At 35.9% G+C, this 22,789-nt stretch overlaps 2 protein-coding genes across 3 annotated transcripts in view; one reads left to right on the forward strand and one right to left on the reverse strand.

Moving 5' to 3' along the window:
* The window catches only part of LOC107716557 (vasohibin-2), a 30,762-nt gene extending 20,463 nt beyond the window's left edge, over positions 1-10,299 (forward strand). The window contains exon 8 of the mRNA XM_016523042.1: positions 7,596-10,299. Coding sequence (XP_016378528.1) covers positions 7,596-7,665 — 70 coding nt within the window. The 3' untranslated portion in view covers positions 7,666-10,299. The remainder of the gene's footprint in view (positions 1-7,595) is intronic.
* A 1,083-nt stretch (positions 10,300-11,382) lies between these two features.
* Positions 11,383-21,283, reverse strand: LOC107716546 (protein angel homolog 2). 2 transcript variants are annotated; one of them, XM_016523023.1, is made up of 10 exons: positions 18,842-19,136; positions 17,864-18,339; positions 17,537-17,766; positions 17,335-17,404; positions 16,245-16,666; positions 16,048-16,156; positions 13,910-13,949; positions 12,716-12,882; positions 11,727-11,956; positions 11,384-11,692 (listed from the first exon to the last, which is right to left on the reverse strand). In XM_016523023.1, exons 1-9 carry the CDS (start codon positions 18,919-18,921, stop codon positions 11,775-11,777), a joined length of 1,776 nt encoding a protein of 591 aa, XP_016378509.1. In that variant the 5' UTR covers positions 18,922-19,136; the 3' UTR covers positions 11,384-11,692; positions 11,727-11,774. The 2 variants fall into 2 exon arrangements, with proteins under 2 accessions (XP_016378515.1, XP_016378509.1); XM_016523029.1 differs by lacking the exon at positions 18,842-19,136 and adding an exon at positions 21,190-21,283 and having other exon boundaries at positions 11,383-11,956.
* Positions 21,284-22,789: the final 1,506 nt, after the last annotated feature.

Consider the following 22,789-nt stretch of genomic DNA (forward strand, 5'->3'; position numbering starts at 1 on the left):
AGTATCCTTTCAAATGTTAAAGTTGCCACAGTCATTGCATGCTTTGCATGTGCTGCCCCGCCCCCGAAAAAAAGTTCAGACTCAGGATTTTTTTTTGCTTTAACCCCTGAGAGTTTCATGCCAGAACTCTGTGTGTGTATATATATATATATATATATATATATATATATATATATGCTCACCAAGGCTGTATTTATTTGATAAAAAAAAACAGTAAAAACAGTAATATTGTGGAATATTTTATTATATAACAGTTTTCTGTTTTAATATACTTTGTAATGTATTTCATTTTTCAATTTTCAGCATCATTACTCCAGTTTTTAGTGTCACGTGATTCTTCAGACATTTATTTGGTCAAAAGTAAATTAAAACTGTAAGAAGAAATTAATACTTTTATTCAGCAAGGATATGTTAAATTGATTTTTAAAAAAAAGTGATAGTAAAGACTTGTATTGTCACAAAAGATTTTTATTTTGAATTCTATTCTATTTTAATATTCATTCAATTAAATCATAGACTTTTGAAGATTAATAAAAACTTTAGGCTGTTTTACAATTCCTGTTTTTTTTCCATCGCCAATAGAATTAAGACATTTGTTATTAATACTTAGCCTTTTTATGAGCTAAAGATTTATAAAACTGAGGTAAATTTTTTTAATTTGCACACTGTTCCTATCTATTTTTAGTTGCAAATGCAAGTGAAATGCTCACACTGTCATGCCCAGATGTTGAGCGGTGGTCACTGAGGTTACTGAACACTGAAGAAGACACACATTGTCTGCTCATGTTTCGTGTCCATGCAGTGGCTTTAACCCAGTGTATTCTCATTAGAGCTGTGATGGTGACACTGTGAAGCAGGTGCAGGCGATCCGTTGATTAATCTCTTCTAGCAGCACATGGTTGGCCGCTTCTCGTGTTACTAAAGCACAACCCTGTTCCTCTCGTCCAGGTGCTTGACTTATGGATTCAAAGTTTCTATAGCAGCGCAGCGCAAATACTGGCGGAGGAGCTCTTTTATTGTGCCGAGTGGAGCAGATAGCCCCTTTTAGCACTACTGATCACTTTACAAGTGAGACTTCGGGCTGCTTTTGTCTGTGGTGTTGAGGAAATAAGGTTCCTTTCTTTTTAGTGCCGCCCCTGGGAAATATAGGCAGTGCACTGTATCTACTAAGAAGAGTCATAAAAAGTGACATAGTGGTAGATAGCAAAGCTTCCTCTCTGAAAGAAGTGGTCGTTTTAGAAAGACATATATACATAGGGATCCCTAAGCTGTGGGAAAAAAGACCTAGAGCAGGGAGTTAGGGGTAATTATTTAAGCAAAGTGGCGTTTTAAACACTTGCAGCTGATGTGACACTCCTCTGCTGTCAGTACAAGCTGCCCTCGGGCAGTACACTGGGTTGGCGTTCGCTCTAATAGGATGCGAGTCCAATGCAACAGCTGTGGTGGATGCGGACTTCATTGACATGTCACGCTGAAATGAATCAATGAATAATCCTTCCGCATAAACATACAGTGATAATCAGAAGGTCCTGTTTATGTTTTAGCATTTCAGAGCTCAGCGTCTGATGATGTAACTAAATCCTCTGAAGCACCAGAGGATGTGTGGGATCATGTTAAAGCTGCTGTGCTTTCGTTTGCTTGTGTGTTTGCCAATGCTCTGTGAATTTTAGCTGGCGAAATACATATGATTGTGAATTTCACGTTGGAGCAAAAGATTTCTCCATACAGAATTTGCCACGGGCTTAAGTTGGTTGCGCGTTGACAGAAAGCTGCTTAATTTGAAAGTGACTTCTGAAGTTGATAGTGAATTCTGATTCGTTGTAGTGAATCGGTTTGTCCTAAGTGGTCTATTCTTATATATATATATATATATATACTGTATATAACTAGTTCATTTTTACTTTAAAAATACATATATTATATACATACATATTATAAAACATACATATAATCCTTATATGTAATCCATATTATTCATATTTTAAAAACGTTTTGTCGAATGGAATAACCCTTAAAAACGTCTTAATAAACATCTTGAAAATCTTAATTCAAAATTCATGATATTTTTATATTAATGTAATTAATGAATCTTATACGAAAGGGTATAAGAACAGCTTTGTCCCAGTAGTGATTAATCATATGAACAGTTACAGTAATAAGATGAAGTAATGGGTTTATTATGATGTTTTAGTGTTTGGTGTTGTTTTTATAGTGTTGTTTATTGTATTGTCTATGGTATGTATGAGAAACAGTCTGGACTTGCTCACTGAAACCTAATTTACCTACAGGTATAAAATAAAGGAACCTGAACCTAATTTGTATTATTATTTATTTTATAAACATATAATATATTTATATTTTATCTTAGATATCATTTGTTTATATAAATATATTTCATTACTAGTTTCACCCCTTTACATTTTTAGTAACTAAATATGTTAAAAAGGGTACCAAAATGTATGAAAGCAATATAAACACAGGTTTATCAGAACTTGTTTGAGTTTTATTAGGATCTCACATTCTGACTAGTAATTGTCTGTAGCTGGAGCCATAATTATAGAGCGTTTTGAGCAGAAAATCTTTGTAACTCCACTCATATGCTGTTTAAGACCAGCTTTCAGTCTTTGTGATGCTAGTAACCACAGCCTGCATCCCATTTCAGTGCAACAACACTCCTGCTAGTGTGATATTGTTTAATTATACACTACTATACTGTTGGGACTGCTCTTCATTTGTATACTGCAAACAAAAGACAAAATCTACAACAATGATATATCTTATCAAGCTCTGTGTGTTTCCATCTAATTTCATAAACCAAATGATTTCGGGATATCCTTATTCTTATATATATATATATATATATATACTGTATATAACTAGTTCATCCTAAACAGTCCTCAATGGTCTTATGTAGTGTTCGAAATGCCAGTTAATTCAAGTGAATCGATTCATTCAGACGGTTCATGTAAATGAACAGATAAAACAGATTATAAAAAAAAAATTATTCACTTGAAGATTAGTGTGTTTTTGCTGTGTTTGGTATAAACTTACCTTTTCAGGTTTTATAATTTTACTGAAATTGAAAAAAAAACACATTTTACTTAAGTGCTTAAGTCCTTGATGTCTTGAAACGAAGTAAGATGCTGAAAAATACAGCAAGCCCCATCACAACCATCAAAGACGCTCATCTAGAGTATGTTTGTTAAGCAATTAAAAAATACCACAGCAACGTCCCCTATGTGTGTTCAAGCTTGAGCCGTTGAGTTTCGTTTAATTACATGTTGTATTGTAGTGCTTCTTTTGACACGTCTAAAAAAGAACTCGATTGTTGTGTCTCACAATGCTGTAATTATTTAGTCAAACTAATGTACCTCTAAGATGATAGGATGAACCGCACAAGGCATGAAATGATACTAAAGTTTAGACTTCATATCTGTGGACCTCCTGCTTCCCAATCGGAGCTATTTTTGCTGTGTTCCATAGCACCTTCCTGTCACATGGTCTGAGATGTTAATTACTGAGCAGCAGCTGAAACACACCACACATTTAACGTCAGCATCACCTTCAGTTACCCTGAAGAACTGCACAGCAAATGCATCTCTTGGCAGATGAGTTTGTTCATTCACTTACAGTGGAAAGAATTATAAAGTTACGAAATGAAGTCACGCTGAATCTGCTCTCCAACTCCCCCACAGTTCTATAGCTGATGATTATGAGGTTTTGCCACTGTCATAAAATCCCCTGCAGACATGCAGCATGTGACAGTCCCTGAAGCTCTCAAAAGGAAACATCTTATACAAATACTACACCTCTTATACAAATAAATCTCTTAAAGGGACAGTTCATCCGAAAATGAATATTCTGTCATTATTTACTCAGCCTCATGTTGTTTCAAACATGTATGCTGTGTATTGTGTTTTATAGGATACAAAATGAGGCTTTGTTGAAGAGTCTTAATGTAATTCTTTAAGATTTAACTTCCAGTGTTGGGGTAACGCATTACAAGTAACACGAGTTACGTTTTCAGATTACTTTTTTCAAGTAACACATTACTTTTAAATTTCCAAGAAAATATCTGAGTTACTTTTTCAAGTAAGTAACACAAGTTACTTTGTTTTCTCATTTATTCACTGACAGCTCTCCTGTCCCTGTGTTGAAATAAATATCACTTTTGGGCTTTTTGTTTTTAAAAATAAATATGCAAGCTCAGCTCACGTGACAAAAAGTAATGCAAAAGTAACGTAATGCATTACTTTTAAAAGTAACTTTTCCCAACACTGGTAACTGTAGCTCTTATCAGGTAACTAATGACCACAACTGTCATAAACTCCCAAAAGGACAAAAACAAGCAAACAAAAGAAACAAAATTATCTTAAAGGAACACTCCACTATTTTTGAAAATAGGCTCATTTTCCAACTCCCCTAGAGTTAAACAGTTGAGTTTGACCGTTTTCGAATCCATTCAGCCGATCTCCGGGTCTGGCGGTAGCACTTTTAGCTGCAGCTTAGCATAGATCATTGAATCTGATTAGACCGTTAGCATCTTGCTCAAAAATGACCAAAGAGTTTCTATATTTTTCCTATTTAAAACTTGACTCTTCTCTAGTTACATCGTGTACTAAGACCGACGGAAAATGAAAAGTTGCGATTTTCTAGGCCGATATGACTAGGAACTATACTCTCATTCCGGCGTAATAATCAAGGAACTTTGCTGCCGTACCATGGGTGCAGCAGGCGCAATGATATTACACAGTGCCTGAAAATAGTCCCCAGATCGGTAACTTCCAATAAGCATATTAAATGACCGAGATGCTAACGGTCTAATCAGATTCAATGATCTATGCTAAGCTACAGCTAAAAGTGCTACCGCCAGACTCAAAGATCGGCTGAATGGATTCGAAATTGGTAAAACTCAACTGTTTAACTCTAGGGGACTTGGAAAATGAGCCTATTTTCAAAAGTAGTGGAGTTCCTTTAAAAGGAGTCAAGAGAACTTACTGAAATAGTCTACTGAAACCATATAAGTTTAAACCATATACGTTTGTGTGAGGAACAAACCACAATTGCCCAAAAGGTTCTTGTGTAAAATTGTTGTTGTATGGCAAGAGCTTTTTTTGTGTACAAAAATCATATTTTTGTGTAATTCTGTGTTTATGGAGGAACTAACAATTATAACAAAGCCATAATAATATGGCTTTGCAGTGACATGAGAGTAAATATTGACAGAAATAATGACAGAATTTACTTTGTGTGAACCGTTTCTTTAAGGTTGCAATAAAATGGAAGTACTTAAAATTTGGTGTCAGATTTTTCACTCAGAATTTGATATTTAATTTGACCGTTAGTTACAGAAAATGGCAAGTAAAACATTGAATTAAACATTACTTTTTAAAGTAGAAAGACTGAAATAGCATTTTCTTGTTAAATGTACTCCTGTGATGTTTTATTTACAACTTTGAAAAATCTTTTTTACAGTGTAGCGGCAAATTTCTTCCGTATTGACATTTATCTGAGTGAAGCAGATTATTGAAAAAGTAAAAAAATGTAAGGTTGGAACTTGGTTCTTTGCAATGTTAGTTTATTGGATGGACGCAGATCTGAATGTGAGCTTGCAGTCAGTTGTAAGAATAAGGGGAATATAAGTGGACTGAACGATTGGAAAAGTCCTGCATACGTCATCAGAGAAAAAGATCCAATTATGTTTTAATAAAAAATTACAAGATCAAAAAAGTTTGAATAAGATCTATACCTCACATTTACAAAATAGATGAAAATTCTAACTTCAAGCTCTGCAGTCCCATTCCCTGCTGTTTTTTTCACCACAATTTTCTGTCCATTATTAAAGACCAGAAACACCCAGAAGATAAAATGAAAATATGCATGTGATTCTCTCCAGAGTTCGGAGTTTGCGTTATTCTTCCTAAAGGTTGTTCTTCAGCTGTCAAAAAAGTGCATTGGGAAAAATAATTCTTAGTATTTGTTTCTAATATTGGCCAAACCAAGACTGATAATAAAAAAACAAAAGACACACTATTACTGTTTTTACTGTATTTTTAATCAGTGAAACCTTGGTGAACATAAGAGACTTATTGTATAACTTACATATTTTATCAGTTATGTGTCTTAGGTTGAGATATAAAAGTGTTTTGACTAATCATAAGGCTGCTATTGTGGTTGTGGTTTCCTGCAATGACAAATCTATTTACATTTATTTGGTAACACTAATGTTTGCCTGAGAAACTTTCATTCTTAGTCTTTTATGAAGGAAGGAATTGTAAAAGGCAGAGCTGGAGAGGACCTGCCTTGGCACTGCTGTGCGATTGATCGCCTGGCGTTGAAGCACATGCTTCAAATAGCCCACATCAGTCAAAAGAACATGGAGGCCTATTGATTTGTTTACAAGAGTAGTAGCATAAAAGCGAATAGTGGAAGGGAAAATGTGATGGACCTTTGAAGGCAACGACAGTTACGGATGTGCTGGAGGTCTGTGATGGAGCACTTTGTTCTTCAGCAGCTCTGTGTTCTCAGCTGGACTGAAAGTGGTGGTTGAACATGAATGCGATTTATCTCGGCAAATAAACCTGTGGGATAAAAAAAGGTGTGAGATTCAAATTAGTGATAGACTAAAACAACAGTTAGTTCTTGTCCACGGACTGTGTTTATCTAACAGCACTTGACATTTTTAGTGTTTGTATCAATCCACTTGACTGTGTTAAAAAGAGAGCAAAAGTAAAAGAAATTAGCTGGCCATATTGTGTCTAAAATGTAATTTGCTCAATAAACTAGGTAGGTTTATTTGTCAGGGACTATATTTTCTAGCGGGAAGGTTGAATTTGCTTAACAACTGAACTTTAATGTAAGATTGTGTCCTTAATATTTATTTTATTATTTTTTTTTTTTACACTACTGCTCAAAAGTTTTGGGCTCAGTGAGACCTTTAAAAAAAAAACTTTTATACAGCAAGGATGCATTAAATTGGTCAAAAGCTATTAATTTCTATTTCAAATAAATGCAGTTTGTTTTGTTTTTTTTATCAAAGAATGCTGGAAAAAAGGTTCCCACTAAAATATTAAGCAGCTCAACTGTTTTAAACATTGATAACAATAAGACATGTTTCTCAGCATATTAGAATGATTTCTGAAGGATCGTGTGACTGAATACTAGACAAAAATTCCACATTGCATCACAAAAATAAATTACATTTAAAATATATATCAAAATAGAAACAGCTATTTTAAATTATAATACTATTTTACAATATTACTGTTTTTACTGTATTTTTGATCAAATAAATCCAGCCTTGGTGAGACTACTTTCAAAAACAATAAAAAAAAATCATAGAGCCCAAACTTTTGAATGGTTATGTATATCAATATGTTGTTTATTTAGCATTTTTTTATTTATTACATTTTTTACCCAATTATATAATTTATTAAAATCATATGTACTGTATATTAATGCAAAAAATTTTTTGGCCTTCTTACTAATGTGGTTAATTCTGCTCTAAAACATTTCATCCATGAACCAAAAGGTTCAGCATATTTGTGCAACAATAAACTCTAAAATGAAGCTAACCTAAACATGTTTCTTTGCAGGCCAGCAGCACTGGACAGAAAGCCAGCAGAGCTCAGCACCCTCAGTGATGGCTACCAGATCCGCATCTAAGACACTAAATGCACCAGCTTTATCCTCCACACGTCCCCCCTCAGTCAGATCCACTGAAGATGTTTTTAAACACGATTTAATGCACATTGTGAACTGTACAGGATATTGAACATATTTATAGTTGTACTTTCATGTTAGAGAGAGCATTTGGTGCCCTTCTTAAAGTCAAAAGCAAAAGTTAAAAGCGATTTAAAAAAAATGTTTTTAACAGAATATGATGTTCCTTTTCCAGCCATAACATTTTTTTTAATAGTGGAACGTTTAAGAGCAAAGGATATTAACTTTGCTTTAAAAATGTTTTTACCCTAGTAATTGTCAAGCATTTTAGAAGACAAAAAAAAGTTGTGAACTGACTGAAATATTCAAGCAAATATGGAAATGTGGGGAAAAGGCTCTATTTTAGGACAGAATGTCCACAAGCAGTGAGAGCTGGAGTGTGAATGGATTGTGCTTGGCAGAGAGATGTAAACCTCAGTGCCTCGTGCTGTGCTGCTGGTAGTTTTGGAGGCTGACTGGCCTGGAAGAGAGAGGACGTAAGCTTTTTTTTGCCAGAGGCGCAAGGACACAAGGGACCTAAGCTTCAGAGAGCTACTCATTCTGCCCACAAGAACTGTATTCAATCCACTTTACTACTTTTTTTTTTTTTGTTACCTGCATACAGTCCCAAACACTCCTGTGATATGGAAGGAATGGACATGATTTATTGACTAAGGTTTGACGTCACCTTACATTGAAGGCTTTGTACTGTTTTTATTTTATCATAAAAATGTCATAGTTGCTGTTGTAGAGATTTATTTTTTTTAATTTTTTTTTACCGGTTGTTAAACCTGTACAGTATTTTGTGGTTTTATGTTTTTTGAGCATCTCTGTCCTAAAAGGACATGGTGATGGGGGGGGAAAAAAACTTGCATTTTCCTCCGAAACAAAAGTTTTGCGAGGTAATGCAAAAGCAGAAATATACATTTTTAAATATTAAGTGGGAGAGAAAACTATTTTTCAATGCTTTTTCCAGCGAACACAAAGTTTATTGAGGGAATGTGATACTTTTGTGACATTGAAATATAATTTTTAGAATATAAAAGTTTCTTGGGGGGAGAGCAATACTTTTACAAAAGCGATCAACTGCTCAGTTTCTCAGCAAAACTTACAAGAGAGTTTCTTGAGAATGCAAAAGTTTTGCTGGGGAACGCAAAATCATTGAAATGTGCATTTTACTCCCATCTAATATTTCTCATATTTTTTCCATCACTATGTCCCTGTCCCCTTTATCAATCCCTCTTTATCAACAGCATATCACTTTGAATTTTCTCACCTCATGAGATTAAGCTATGCACATGGAGAAGGTCTGCCAATCCGTCCTTCTTGACAGCAGACCTGTCTTTAAAATTGTAGCAGTGACATTGTTACCAATTCTTCATGGGTTGTATGAGCGGTTCCTCTTTGAACGATGTTTATCGGGTGCTATTGACTAAACTACCACATTATAGCTAGCTCATTCTGCCTTGTAATTGGTACCAGCTTTCTATCAAAAGCTACTGAACCACACAAGTGCCAGACCATTGAATACGTCCAAATCATCCATAGGGCGGAAGGTTTCATCCCAGTCACATGAAGATGAAAGGTCATGAGTTTCAATGACATATCTAATGTACCATGTTGAATTGCTCAGACCCTTTCTGGGAGAGAAGCGGCCTGCTGCTGAAGAACACCTCATTGTTACTGATTTCTATCATTTATAACTTCTTGTTTGTTTAACTAATCAGATGTGTGAAATTGTGAGTGAAACTTTATGGCAGACAAAAATGTTTTAGTTTGTAAATGGCTTTCTGGTTTTAAGGAAATGCAGTGATCTCCCCTCAAAGGTGCTAAGATGAGACATTTTACCCATTATTATAAAATTCAATTATTTTAGCACTGACTTTTTTAATGATTAAAGAGCACATCAAATTTACGTTTCTGTAGCACAATGATTAGAAAGTGAGTTTATCTCAGTTACAAGATACGTTTAATGGTATGCATTACCAAAAAACAATTCATAAGTGAAATTAATAGTCATGAGATTGTAGATGGAATTTTGGTTTCCATGTGTCTTAAATGCGGGCTTGCCTGAAAATACAATCAATTTTGATGAATGATAAATAATCAATTTTAAAGGAAATGTTTTTCTCAGTAAGAGTGTTAATGATGTGACTTTCTCTTTATGAAGACCTCAACTTGTCCTGTTTTCTGTTCATATTTTTCGTATTATAAATGTATTCGCCTAAATAAGGATTCATTTAACCCTCAACTGTTTTATACACATTTTTCGTAAGCCTTACCTCAGCTTGCACCATCTGTCCTCTTTTCTGTTATAAATTTGTTTTTGGGTCACCTCAGTTCCCCCATGATGAAACATTAATGTAATTTGTTAATTTCTCTGTAGCATGTTTTAATAAAAACTATTGTTTTTCTGTAAGTCTGTGATTGGGCCGTTCACGGTGCTTATTTTCGTGGTTCTCTTGAATACTTGATTCTGATCTGGACAATCCGGTGTAACGCAACCGATGCCATTTTGAGTCTCAATTATCGCTTGATTTGATCTCGAAACTGATTTCAGACTTAAGAGTATAAGTTTTAATACTTTTCATAGCGGAAATTTATGTTCACTTATTTATTTTCCATTTAATAAACTCGTTTATGTTGCGATACTGACCGGCTGACTGTACATTACCCCTACCTTAGCAGTGAAGACTGGTTTTGTAAGGTTTTAATAGTCAACAAACGCACTCCTCTCTGTGGGCCAAGGATCTGCTCTTGCAAAAGAGAAGCTCTGAGATTAAACCAGGTGATGTAACATCAGCGTTGCCCTAAATCTCACAGCCACAGTTACAGAACGCAGCCTGAGTGAAGTCTCTGTCTGTACGGAGGGAATATGCCCGCATTAATCTGTTTACAAAGACAGCGTCACACATGAATAGAGCCCCGGAGGATTTACCAAAAATCCTTCATTTTTCATCTCTACTCCCAAGATAAAAGGCCTCCTAGAACATCCACTATTGTCTCGCGCCTAGAGAAAATATCCCAGGTCGGTCAAAGAACACCCTAGAATTTCAGCGTTTTATCATCTGGATTTTAATAATCCAGAAATACCGCTGAATTCTTTATCAAATCCTTACGAAACGACCTCAGAAAGTAACTGCCGCTGTCAGCAAGTTTTCCCTTCACTTTCAGAATATATTCAAACTGTAATGTACATTTCAGTTGCAAAGTCATAAGAATTAGATGTGGGAACAGGCTTGAAACTGAATGAATGAATAAATCAATTAAATTTATTTCAACTAGTTGTCAAAATTTCACATTTTACTTAGTTGAACTTGATGTAGTACAATAACTAAAACTGAAATAAAAAGATCAATAAAAATGACAAAACAACAAAATTACTAAAGCTTTAAAATCAAAATGAAAACAGAGCTAAAATAAAAACTACTTTAAAATGTTAAAAAGATGTTGAATATGATACTAAAATACCACTGCTAATTATTACCATTAGTAAAATGCTCCTATTTTACTTGTCAATTAATTTAATTATAAAATATATTATCAGCACAACAATTTGAAAAGACATGAATTTCAGAATTTCGCTGTATTCAGCATGTTGTCCTTTGCTTTAATGACCCCAGTGTACATTTTTTGCTAAATAAAGAGCAACACAATAAAATACTACACAAATAACTGCTTGAAGATAAAATCATTTATTATTTTTCACCTTCTTATAATCTATAAAATGATGCAAGTCCGAAATAGTTAACTTGTAAAGCCGGGGAAAAAAAATTTTTACATCTTCAAATGACATGCTTATTGTCAAAGCTGCCATTTTTCATAATAAAACATCCCTAATTTATTGATTACAGTGTGCATGTCACCATCCCATAATGCACTGGGTAAATCAGTTATCAATAACTTAGACAAGTTATTCCACTTCTGCTTCAAGTTTGTTATAGACTGTCTCAAGAGAATCTGTGAGTCATGTCATTTTTTGCTGGTGTGAAACAAACATGAGAACTTTTTTTTTTTTTTTGTGAGTTTGTTAGAAAAATGTTCCATCTCTGGCTACAAACATATTAAAGGTTTTATGATACTTGCAAATGCTTTTGTTCAGCTTGAGGGTGCAGACGGAAACGTGTCAAAAGCGGCAGGTGGTCAGAGGAGTTGTGCTGGTTGGGAAGACCGTTAACCTTCTGCAGTTCATCTTCCCCCACCAGGGATAACCTGCCCAGGAGCTGCAGACCCTTCTCTGGTGGCACACTGCATTCTGGGTAAACGAATGAAAAAATAGTGCCATGGTAACCAGCAGCAGCAGAAATTTTGCTGTTGAATGTACTGCACTGCAGCAAACTGCATAATCACAAGTCACATGATTACAGGAGCAGTGATGCAACATGTACATTGATAGTCTAGTGGCATCAGCTTCTACTTTGAGGATATTTAAAGAAATAGTTTACCCAAAAATTTAAGTTTGCTAAAAATGTACTCACCCTCAGGCCATCCAAGATGTAGATGAGTTTATTTTTTCATGGGAACAGATCTGGAGAAATGTACGATTATGTCACTTGCTCATGCATTCTCTGCAGTGAAAGGATGCTGTCAGAATGAGGTTAATGATGGATTTGTTTATTATAAACAAGCAGCTTTTCACTTCACAAGACATTAATTGATGGACTGGAGTCATGTGGATTACTTGTGATGTTTTTATCAGCTGTTTGGACTCTCATTCCAACGGCACCCATTCACGGCAGAGGATCCATTGCTGAACAAATGAAGTAATGCTAAATTTCTGATGAAGAAACAAACTCATATACATCTTGGATGGCTTGCGGGCGAAGTACACTTTCAGCAAATGTTCATTTTTAGGGAACTGTTCCTTTTACGCAAATACATGTTTATGTGGTGACAGCAACCACAATAGCTGCAGAAATAAATAATCGGAATTTTTTATTTGAAATGAAATGCTACATTACACAACAACTATTTCCAATGAATTTAAAAGAGAATAGTAATGTAATGGTCGAACCTGCTTGAGCCATCACATCCCCCAGAGCTGCGGAGTAGAAGATGTAATCGACGGTGATGGCTGTCCGTGAGTGGCATGTGGTGATCTCAGGTTGACCGCTCTCTTTCAGGTAATGGGAGTATGCAGAGGTCAGCTTCAAACAGTGCTCAATGCTGGACTTGGTAAAACTACAAACAGATCGCATGAGAGAAGAATAATCACTGTTAGAATTTAAAGGAAACCCGGGGTTTTAAGACATTTATGGCTCAATATAACGTAAATGATGTCTCTTACTTAAATATGTAGTAGAAAACCCATGAAAGATTTAAGTTATTTTTAAAAATCCACATTGTTTTATATATATTTTGAACTATTGGGGCACCATTTTTTCGATGACGTCAAATGGTTGCAATCTGTGAGCTACTGGTGCTACCTGTTGCTATTTTTACCACAACACAACTCCGAATACACAACACGGAACATAAAATACTGATATGATGACCACAGCTACTGATAGAGCTTACAGGTGGCGATGGAAATAAGCGTAGGCTTAAACCAAATGCTGCACCATCGATTTTTTCCCACAAGGAGTCTAAACGCCCCGGATATCGAGTGAAATCCACGCTGAGAAACTCCTTCAGTGGCTGCAGCATCATGACAAGGGTCGGCATATTTACATCCTGCCAGGATGGCATCTAGCATTTCTTGTCTCTGCCGTTTGTCAGCTACTGAGCTGTGGTCTACTAAAAGCCTCAAAGGCATCAGGGCTAAAGTGGAGAGAACAAAGACGCGGGTCTTTAGGAAGTTTATTCGTCCACAGGCATCTTCCCATTCCTTTCTCCTCTTCTTATCGCTAGGAAAGCAGTGAAGACTTACATCACATCTCTTGTTGCCCTTCAACTGAAAATTACAACCAAAAGTGGCACAATGTGACATCAAATCAGTATTTTATTTTCCTAGATGTGTATTCCGAGTTGTGTTGCGGTAAAAAATAGCAACAGGTAGCGCCAGTAGCTCACAGAGTGCAACCATTTGACGTCATCGAAATAATGGCGCCCACATAGACCAACATATGAATAAATCGATGTGGATTTTTAAATAATGTAAACACAAGGAACACAAAAGATCTACAGAAACTTTACTTAATACTTTTATCAATGCGACTGGCATGACTGAATCAAGCAAGGCACTATAGAGATATGGATTTATGTTTACCCATCCAGTTCTGCCCGCTTCAAATCCCTCAAATCAGAATCTGTGGAAAGATTTCAAACTAAATGTTAGTAGTTGCATACAATTTTCAAAGTTGTTCCAGAATTACATTAAAACTGGGACTGTCCCTGTTGAAATTTATATTACTGTATACTGCATTATAAGATGAAATTTCATAAAATGACTGAGAAAATGACTTGCATCCTTTATTTTCAGATGCCACTTGGTTTGATATTTTAAATCTAATCTAATGACATTCATACATTTCTAAGTTGCTGTAACTGTTAATAGCAGAGGAGCAAAAAAAAGTTCCCATAATGGCTAACGTACACAACTGGTCAAAAGTTTGGGCCACTAAGATTTTTTTTAATTTATTTTTTTTAATTCAGCAGGGATGCATTAAATTGATCAAAAGTGAGCATAAAGACACTTATAAAATTACATAATGTTACATTCACTTGAATCAAAATACTGAGCAGCACAACTGTTTACATTGATAATAATAAATGTTTCTTGAGCACCAAATCATCATATGAGAATGATTTCTGAAGGATCAAGTGACACTGAAGACTGAAGAGTAATGATGCTAAAAATTCAGCTTTACCATCACAGAAATAAATTACACTTTAAAATAGAAAACAGTTATTTTAAATAGTAATAATATTTCACAATATTACGATTTGACTGTATTTTTGATCAAATAAATGCAGCCTTGGTAAGAATAAGAGACTTTCAAAAACATTAAAAAAAAATTCAGACCCCAAACGTTTGAACAGTACATATAATGATCATTAGAAATAACATTTCAACACACTGTAGAACATAATGTTAAATTATTTATCTGATAAGTTTCTAAATGTTCTTGGCAATTATTATCCAATTAGTGTCTGTTTACATTATACAGTGGGTATAGAAAAGAATCACCCCCCTTTTAAAATAAACACATTTTGTTGCTTTGCAGCCTGAAATGAAGACGGACACCGTTTTTGTTTTATTCAAACTTGCAACCCTCCCATACAAGCCACATTTGAGGAAAATTTGTGATATTGTTGTCACATGCACACAATGACCACTCTTTGTCATAAATTCCTGCAACTGCTTCAGAGTTGCTGTTGACCTCTTGGTCGCCTCTCTGACCAGTTTCCTCCTGGCTCTTTTATCCAGTTTGGATCAGCTGTATTTACGTGCAACTTACAAGTGAAAGATATAACACCAACATGTCAGAAGCAAAAAAAAAAAGAAGAAAAAAAAATAGAATTACTGAGTTGGAAAAAGGATCACCCCCTTGTGTCAGTATTTTGTTGAACCTCCTTTTGCTTTAATTACAGCCTTTAGTCCGTTGGGATTTGTCTCTACTAACTTTGCACATCTAGACTTCGCAATATTTGCCCACTCTTCTTTGCAGAACTGCTCAAGTTCAGTGAAATTTGATGGTGACCGTTTGTAGACTGCAGTGTTTGAGTCATTCCACAGATTTTCAATGGGGTTTAAGTCTGGTCTCTGACTAGGCCATGCAAGGACATACACCTTTTTCTCCTTCAACCACTGTGTGCTCAGTTTTGCTGTGTGCTTTGGGTCATTGTCATGTTGGAAGGTAAACCTTCTTCCCATTGACAACTTTCTGGACGCATCTTTTCCTCAAGAATTTGACAGTATTTTGCCCCATCCATTTGTCCTTCTATCCTGACAATTCACTGTGCTTCTAGGCATTGATAAAGCCTTTGAATTTTTTGTGTCCATCTCCTGACTTGTGCCTGTCCACAACTTTATCCCGGAGATCCTTTGATGGGTGACCCATAATTGATTGTTTGCTTCAGTTGCACTACCAAGGACTGAAATGCTCCAGGAAAGCTCTTTTCATGCTGAGCTAATCAAAATAAAGGTGATTAGCTACACCTGATTGAGTTCACGAGTCATTTTTAGGAGGGGGTGATCCTTTTTCCAACTCAGTGATTGTTTTTTTTTTTTCTTTTTTTTTTGTGACATGTTGGTGCTATTATCTTTCACTTGGATAAAAAACTGGATAAAACAAAAACAGTGTCCGTCTTCATTTTAGGCTGCAAAGCAACAAAATGTGATTATTTTAAAAGGGGGTGATTCTTTTCTATACCCACTGTATGTAATAAGGGCTGAAAAGTGACCTGTTGTTTGGCTTTCATACAGGCACTGCTGAGAGATGCCCAGACATCTGGGCCAAATTGGCACACTTAGAATGCGCTGCCCCCTTGGGTTCTCCTCCTGTCCTGACACCTGCAAAATCAACAAGTCAGACAATTTAAAAGAGGCCAAAACTGTACGAAAAAAAATTAGAGTGAGGAAATGTTGCAAAATTCTCGACCTTCCCAATAGGTAAGCCATCATATTCCAGTCTGCTGTCCCTAATAAAGCGATACAGGGGTGACCAAGGAACAGAGTTAAAATCTCCACAGAGCAGAACAGGACAAACGTTGCTGTCAGGTAACTGGGCCACCCGGCTTATCTCTGCCAGCAGCATAGCCAGCTGGGCCAGTTTAATGTCCCCACGTCTAGGGTTGTACAGTAAATGTGTGTTGGCCACACAGATGTTGGTGAGGGAGCAATGAGGGTCAATGGGTCGCAGCAGCACAATCAGGCCCACATTATCACGGTCCAATAGAGGGATGCCACACTGGAAATACTCTATAGGGTGACAGGAGACTAAAGAGAAGCGCTCACGTTTGAAGACCACAGCACATCCATCAGGCTTCAGTCCCGTTCTCCGTTTGTATTCACAATGGTACCCTGTTGTAAGGGCAAAAGATCACCGCATTAAAAATTAAGTGCTGTATTCATCACTATTTATTGTTTCATAAATACAGTATGTTTCAAAAGTCCACTTGTGAAAATGCTTTTATATTGCATTTTATTTTGCAATCTAATAAAAAAAATTCCATTACAATAATGTCATATTTCTTTTTTTAATTAATCAATTCTTTTATTCAGCAAGGAAGCATTAAATTGATTAAGTGACAGTTCAGTGAAACTCTTTTAAACTATTTCAAATACACGCTGTTCTTTTGAACCTTCTATTCATCAAATAATCCTGAAAAAATACATCACGGTTTCCACAAAAATATTAGGCAGCACAACTGTTTAACATTGATAATAATAAGAAATATTTCTTGAGCATCATTCAAATCAGATATCTGAAGGATCATGTGATACTGAAGACTGGAGTAATGACGGCTGAAAATTCAGCTTCACCATCACTGGCATAAATTACATTTTAAAATAGAAATAGTTATTTTAAATTGTAATAATATTTCACAGTATTACAGTTTTACTGTATTTTTGATCAAATAAAAAAAAAACTTTTGTACAGTAGTGTATATATATTCTGAATAAAATATAACATCTAAAGTCCTGACAAAACTTAAGACACCTAAAGAGACATCAAGGATTTAAAGTACCTAAAGATTCTAGTGAGGGTTTGATTTGTTGCTTATAGTGGTCCTCTTGCACCTCCTGCAGGCACATTATCTATAGAGCAAATGATATTGCAGATATTTAAGGAAATCATCCATTCCTGTCCACTGAACATAACAGATAAAGAACATAAACATAAAATGAATGTTGTTCTGCAATGCATTCACAAATGGTTCATTCACTTACATCAGCACTGTGCTGTTCCAGCTCTTTGATGATGTTTGGATACCTATGGTGCCAATCCAGAATTGGAGGATGACAATGTCTGTAGAGGTACGTGTTATCACAGAGCAGATCTTGTGAGAGGATATTGTAGGACATCACAGAAAAGTCAAATGGCCATTTTTGTCTCCCTCCATTCACAGATGGTGCAGCATTACAGAGGTGAGAAAGATCCTCCCAATGTCTCTTCAACTCTGTGGAGGTAAAATATTTGGCTTTTTATGGACAACTACATTAGCAACAATAACAATACATCAATATAAATCAAAAATTAGAGTTTAAATCATTCACCTGGTGTGGATGGAGACTGGTTTGGGCTTGATGGAAATTTTCCTGGAGGAACTGGTGTGCAGGTTACATTGTGTAGCCATTCAGGACTTCCTTTTGGATTCCTGCTGCCTTTTGGAGGTGAACATTCGGGTGAGCACTGAGATTTTTCCCCTGCCTGCATCCTGTCTGAGCTCCTCTTTCTTTTCTTTGGTGGCTCGCTATTAGAGCGGTCCATCAGACCTGCAGAAAGTTTAAGGTCTCGTCCGGGTTGAGTGTGTGGCAGTATTTCAGTTTGCCTCCAGTTGTATGGATCCAGAGGTCGCGGGGGCCTACTGGAGGGATGTCTGAAAGTGCTGAAGGAGGACCAGCGATGCTGCAGGTGTGATGGTTGTGTCCACCATACATGACCAGGCTGATAACAGTGTCTCCAGTGGTAGTAAACGGTCTGAGCTGGCGGAAAGCCCACTGTGTTCAGGTAACGGCTAAACATGGGATGACTGCAAGAGGAAAGATAAATCTCAGTCATTACACCACAGAGCAAAATCTTTGAAATATTTACAAGGATTCAGTAAACACCAACTATAGTGAACTGAAATACTGTACAATCATTGGAAATATCTATTAAGACTTTTTAATGTTTAAATGGCAGTTAGGGTTTATAAATGTATATATGCAACTATTTTCCCCCCATATAGTACCATTATTTAAATAGAAACTAAGCACGGAAATGATGAGTAATTCATGCTTTTATCAGTGGTTACTATAGTTATATTATTACATGTAAAAAATAAATATAAATGATTAAATACAACAGAATGTTTCAATAAATTAAGTACAATAAAATGTAAGTACAATTAAATGTAATTTTGTCTATTAAAATCCTCCTTAAATGTGTTGTAGAAAAATAAAAAATATTAAAACAGATAATATTATCATGTTGTTTTGATTTTAATACAGTCAGCAGCACAAGCAAATCTCACAATTCAAATATGAACTTACTTTGGAGAAACTCCTGGTCTGACATTGTTACCATTCGTGTGTCGACCATGGTGTCGACGCATGTAGCGTCCTCTTATCATTACGCGACACTTTCTAGCACCATCTCAGCTGAGTGAAACTCAAAACTATTGTGAAAACACGTCTAATGTTAGCTGTTACTGTTACATGCTAGCAAAACAGACACAGATGTGAGGCGTTTGAATATGACGTCACTAGACGTGCCCGATTCCAATTCGTGAATGAATCGTTCTTTCGAGTCGAATCTTTTCTATGTATCACTATGAGCCGAGAACCAACGGGTGAGTCGACGCTTGTTTGGAGTGCAAATTGTGCAACGATAAGCATTGGAGTGATGGTGTTCCGGTGAATTCAGTTTCCCTGTTTCCCCCTCACAGCGCATGCGCAGCTTCAGTACGAAAATCGTGACGTCATGATTTCGCCCCGGCGAAGCGAGTTTTAGTGGTTTTGCTGTCTTTTCGCAAGCACAAGGTTAATTTCACCATGTTCATTAGATAGCTAATTTGTAATTAAATACATGTATGTACGTAACGTCCTGTTCAATCGCTATAGAGTCAGATTCCCCTGCTAATTCTAACTTTGGCCTATTTTATTAAGTGTAACGTTTAGGCTACGATTAGACAGTTAAATTCCTTCGTCAGGGGCATTCTTTTGTTCGGACGCCCATTTCCATTTTATTGTTATTGTTGTTGTTAGTGTGTGTGTGTTTCTGTTAAACAACTGAAGCCTTTATTTAACATATTGTATGATCTTTCAGATTGCCTGTGATGGATGTGACGGGTGCTATCACCAGTGAATAAAGAATATTATTGCCCCTTGTGTATTATCTGAGTCAGTATATTATGAAAATTTTGTAAATAGTTTTTGCTTGGTTTTCAAAATTGCACTTGTATTGACTTTTTCTGTGTTTCTAAGATTGTATATTTTAGTTTGTATGGTTTAAAAATTGCTTTTCTATTGTACTATTGTATTTGAAAAAAGTGATTAATTTATTTTTGATTGTGATTTCACATTGTTTAAACTTGTGCACTCACTGATAACATTAAAAAGACCAGAACGTCTTGAAATTGTGTAGTTTTGTAAAAAAAAAAAAAAAGGGTATCTTAGGGTATCTTTTAAGATATGTTCCCCCTGTGTTTTTAGTGTAAAGACACTATTCTGCAGATAAAAGTGGCTAGACATAATTATGACATTTAAAAAAAATGTACTGTCTAATTGTAATGTATGGTGTTACACTTCATAAAACAGGCAAAAGTTAGAATTAGCAGGGAAATCTGACTCTATGTTGCGATTGAACAGGCCGTGACGTACATTAATACGTATTTAATTACAAATGATCTAATTAACATGGTGAAATTAACATTGCTTGCAGAAAGACAGCAAAACCACCATAAGCTGACTTGCTTAGCCGGGGCGAAATCATGACGTCATGATTTCAGTACTGAAGTTTCAGGGTTGCCAGGATACAAAAAAACCCCCCGCCCAATTGCTACTAAAAACTACCGCGGGAAAACCGCGGACTTGGCAACACTGCGAAGTTGCGCATGCGCTGTGAGGGGGAAACAGAGAAACTAAATGCACCGGAACAACGGCGCGAAAAGTGAGTTACTTTGATAACGAATAGCAGAAATTAAACGCACCGGAAAATGTTTCTTTTTTGATTGTAAGACAGTGTTATATACATATTTTTAGTATTTATAAAAGAGTATTAAAATTCATTTTTTTTATATGAATGCAAATTATGTTTTAATGATTCGTTTATTTAAGAACTGAATCATGGCTGCAACAAACTGAACTAAGTCACCTAAAATCTGTAATACACAGCAGCATATGGATGCATTGGAACGTTTTAAAGGATGGAATATGTTTGTCGCTATGTCAAAGACCACTACATGACGTAAAAGAAGTACTGAAATTATGATATATTATGTGTAATGTATGCAAAGTTGTATTTCATTAATGTCATCTCTGAATTGTTTGCAATAATCAGTGAAATGAACTGATCGAAAGAATCTATTCGAGGAAAAGAATCAGACTCGTCGGTCTAGGCGTGACGGAAAGCATGATGTGACAACATACTATAGGGGTCCTGCACAAGCGAATTTGTTAGTCGCTGTAAATGTTTTGAGCATATTAATGATCACGCTGAGCAAGTAATTGCCGTTTTATAGTCTTGATCGACAGTCTTAGACTATAAAGTCTTAAAGACTATAGTCTTAAACGGCTGCGTTAGCAGTTGAGATTAGAGCCCTGCGCGGGACTGTTTTCTTAAACCCGCACCCGCCCGCTCCCGCTGAATGTATGACCAGATCGCGTTTCACTTAACTTACCGGTGCATTTTACCGATGAAACTATGATGCAGTTTGAATGTTTCTTACATGAGAATCCGCGATAAATACACCGCGGAACTTTAGATCCAGATATTAAATGTTTGTTGTCGTTGTCCCATTGAAATGCTCAGATTGTCGGCGCACGTCTCTCTTTGTCTGTGGATGGTGGCGGTTCGTGCTCTTGTTACTTACAGACTTTTGTACGAAGCGTTACATAGTGGTTTTAGTCACGCACGTTTGTCTTTTTCAAAAATATATTTATGCATTTAATTTTGATTCATACAGTATATGTCAAATTTAATATTATTTTATCATATATAGACAAAATATAACTATTAGAGGGATACATTTCAATTATGTATTGTGTGAACATATGTTGTAACCACTAGAGGTCACTCTTGTGTTGTGGATTTACTCTAGTCAATATACACGGGGCCTTTTCACAAGTTTATTCTTAAACCTACAGGATCCTGGGTTGTCATGTCTGGTTTGTGTCTTGTCACACTGTTCATATTTTCTTGGGTCAGTAATTAACCATGAGTAGTCAAGTTTCAAGATTTAACAGTGTACATTTGTAAACCCTGGGGTTACTTATTTACATATTTATATGAGAAATAGCCTTGATTGGCCAAAGACATTACGTGACCTGTTTAATAACTTAAATAATCTGTGGAAATGTCGCCATGTAGATTCGCTCTAGTAACTCCAGAATTGTTCTGAAACATACAGCAAAAATACTCATGTTTTTATTACTCAAATTATTAATGAATTTAAGTCTAAGTGCTAGAAAGTTTTTGCAGTTGTACAAAGTGCATTCATATTTAATGAAGTAAGTACTGAGGCAGTTTATGATTGGTTGTTTGATTCTAAACGTCTCACTGTAGCGATCTAGAACGTCTCTGGAGCAGGTCTTCATAACCCAGGGTTATGAAATCAGTGCTAAGTGTCCATTCTTTACATTTTGATGTGAACCAATAGCTACAAGGGTTGTACAAAATAATGTGAACACCTGAGAAATGGCAATATGTATTTATATTATAATATTTATTAATGTCTATAAAAACATCAGCCAGTTGGAGGAAGGAATCTTGTTTCTCACTTTTCTCTCCAAATCTGCTCAAAGTGGTTCGATAATATTCAAGCAAGTTCAAGTTCATCTTGGTGCTCCAACTGTCCAGGTTTTATGATCATGACACCATATTTTTCTCATTTTAGCATTGGTGTCTGTGATAAAAAAGTTTTAGCAGCTGCAGCTCTTTCATGGATGTTGGCTTTGTGAAGTTCTCTTGTGGTCAGTTTTCATGGAAACAGGGTATTCATCAGGATAAAAAATTAAGGCTTGCTGTCCCTTTGCTGCGATAATTCTGTTGTTTGGACACAGTCCTTCTTAGTGTTTGATTGTCCCTATCATTCACTTTCAGTTTTCGCCACCGCCTTCACTGAAGTCTTGCCATACTTTCTGAATGTGATCATAATCACAAAGACTGTTGTTCTTAAATCACCAACAAATTGGGCTGTTAAGGTTACAGACGCTCCTGCTGAAATGGACTTGCATGATTTGGCCTTTTTGGAAGTCTGACAAGCCAACCATTTCACTGAG

The sequence above is a fragment of the Sinocyclocheilus rhinocerous genome, unplaced genomic scaffold (assembly GCF_001515625.1).
Source record: "Sinocyclocheilus rhinocerous isolate Xijiao unplaced genomic scaffold, SAMN03320098_v1.1 scaffold1874, whole genome shotgun sequence".
Classification (NCBI taxonomy): domain Eukaryota; kingdom Metazoa; phylum Chordata; class Actinopteri; order Cypriniformes; family Cyprinidae; genus Sinocyclocheilus; species Sinocyclocheilus rhinocerous.

Coding starts and splice junctions, on each gene's coding strand:
- LOC107716546 (XM_016523023.1), bottom strand. CDS start 18,921: ATGATAAGAGGACGCTACATGCGTCGACACCATGGTCGACACACGAAT. Junction 12,883..13,909: donor AAGCGGGCAGAACTGGATGG/GTAAACATAAAT, acceptor ATCTGTTTGTAG/TTTTACCAAGTCCAGCATTG. Junction 11,957..12,715: donor GGATGTGATGGCTCAAGCAG/GTTCGACCATTA, acceptor TCGTTTACCCAG/AATGCAGTGTGCCACCAGAG.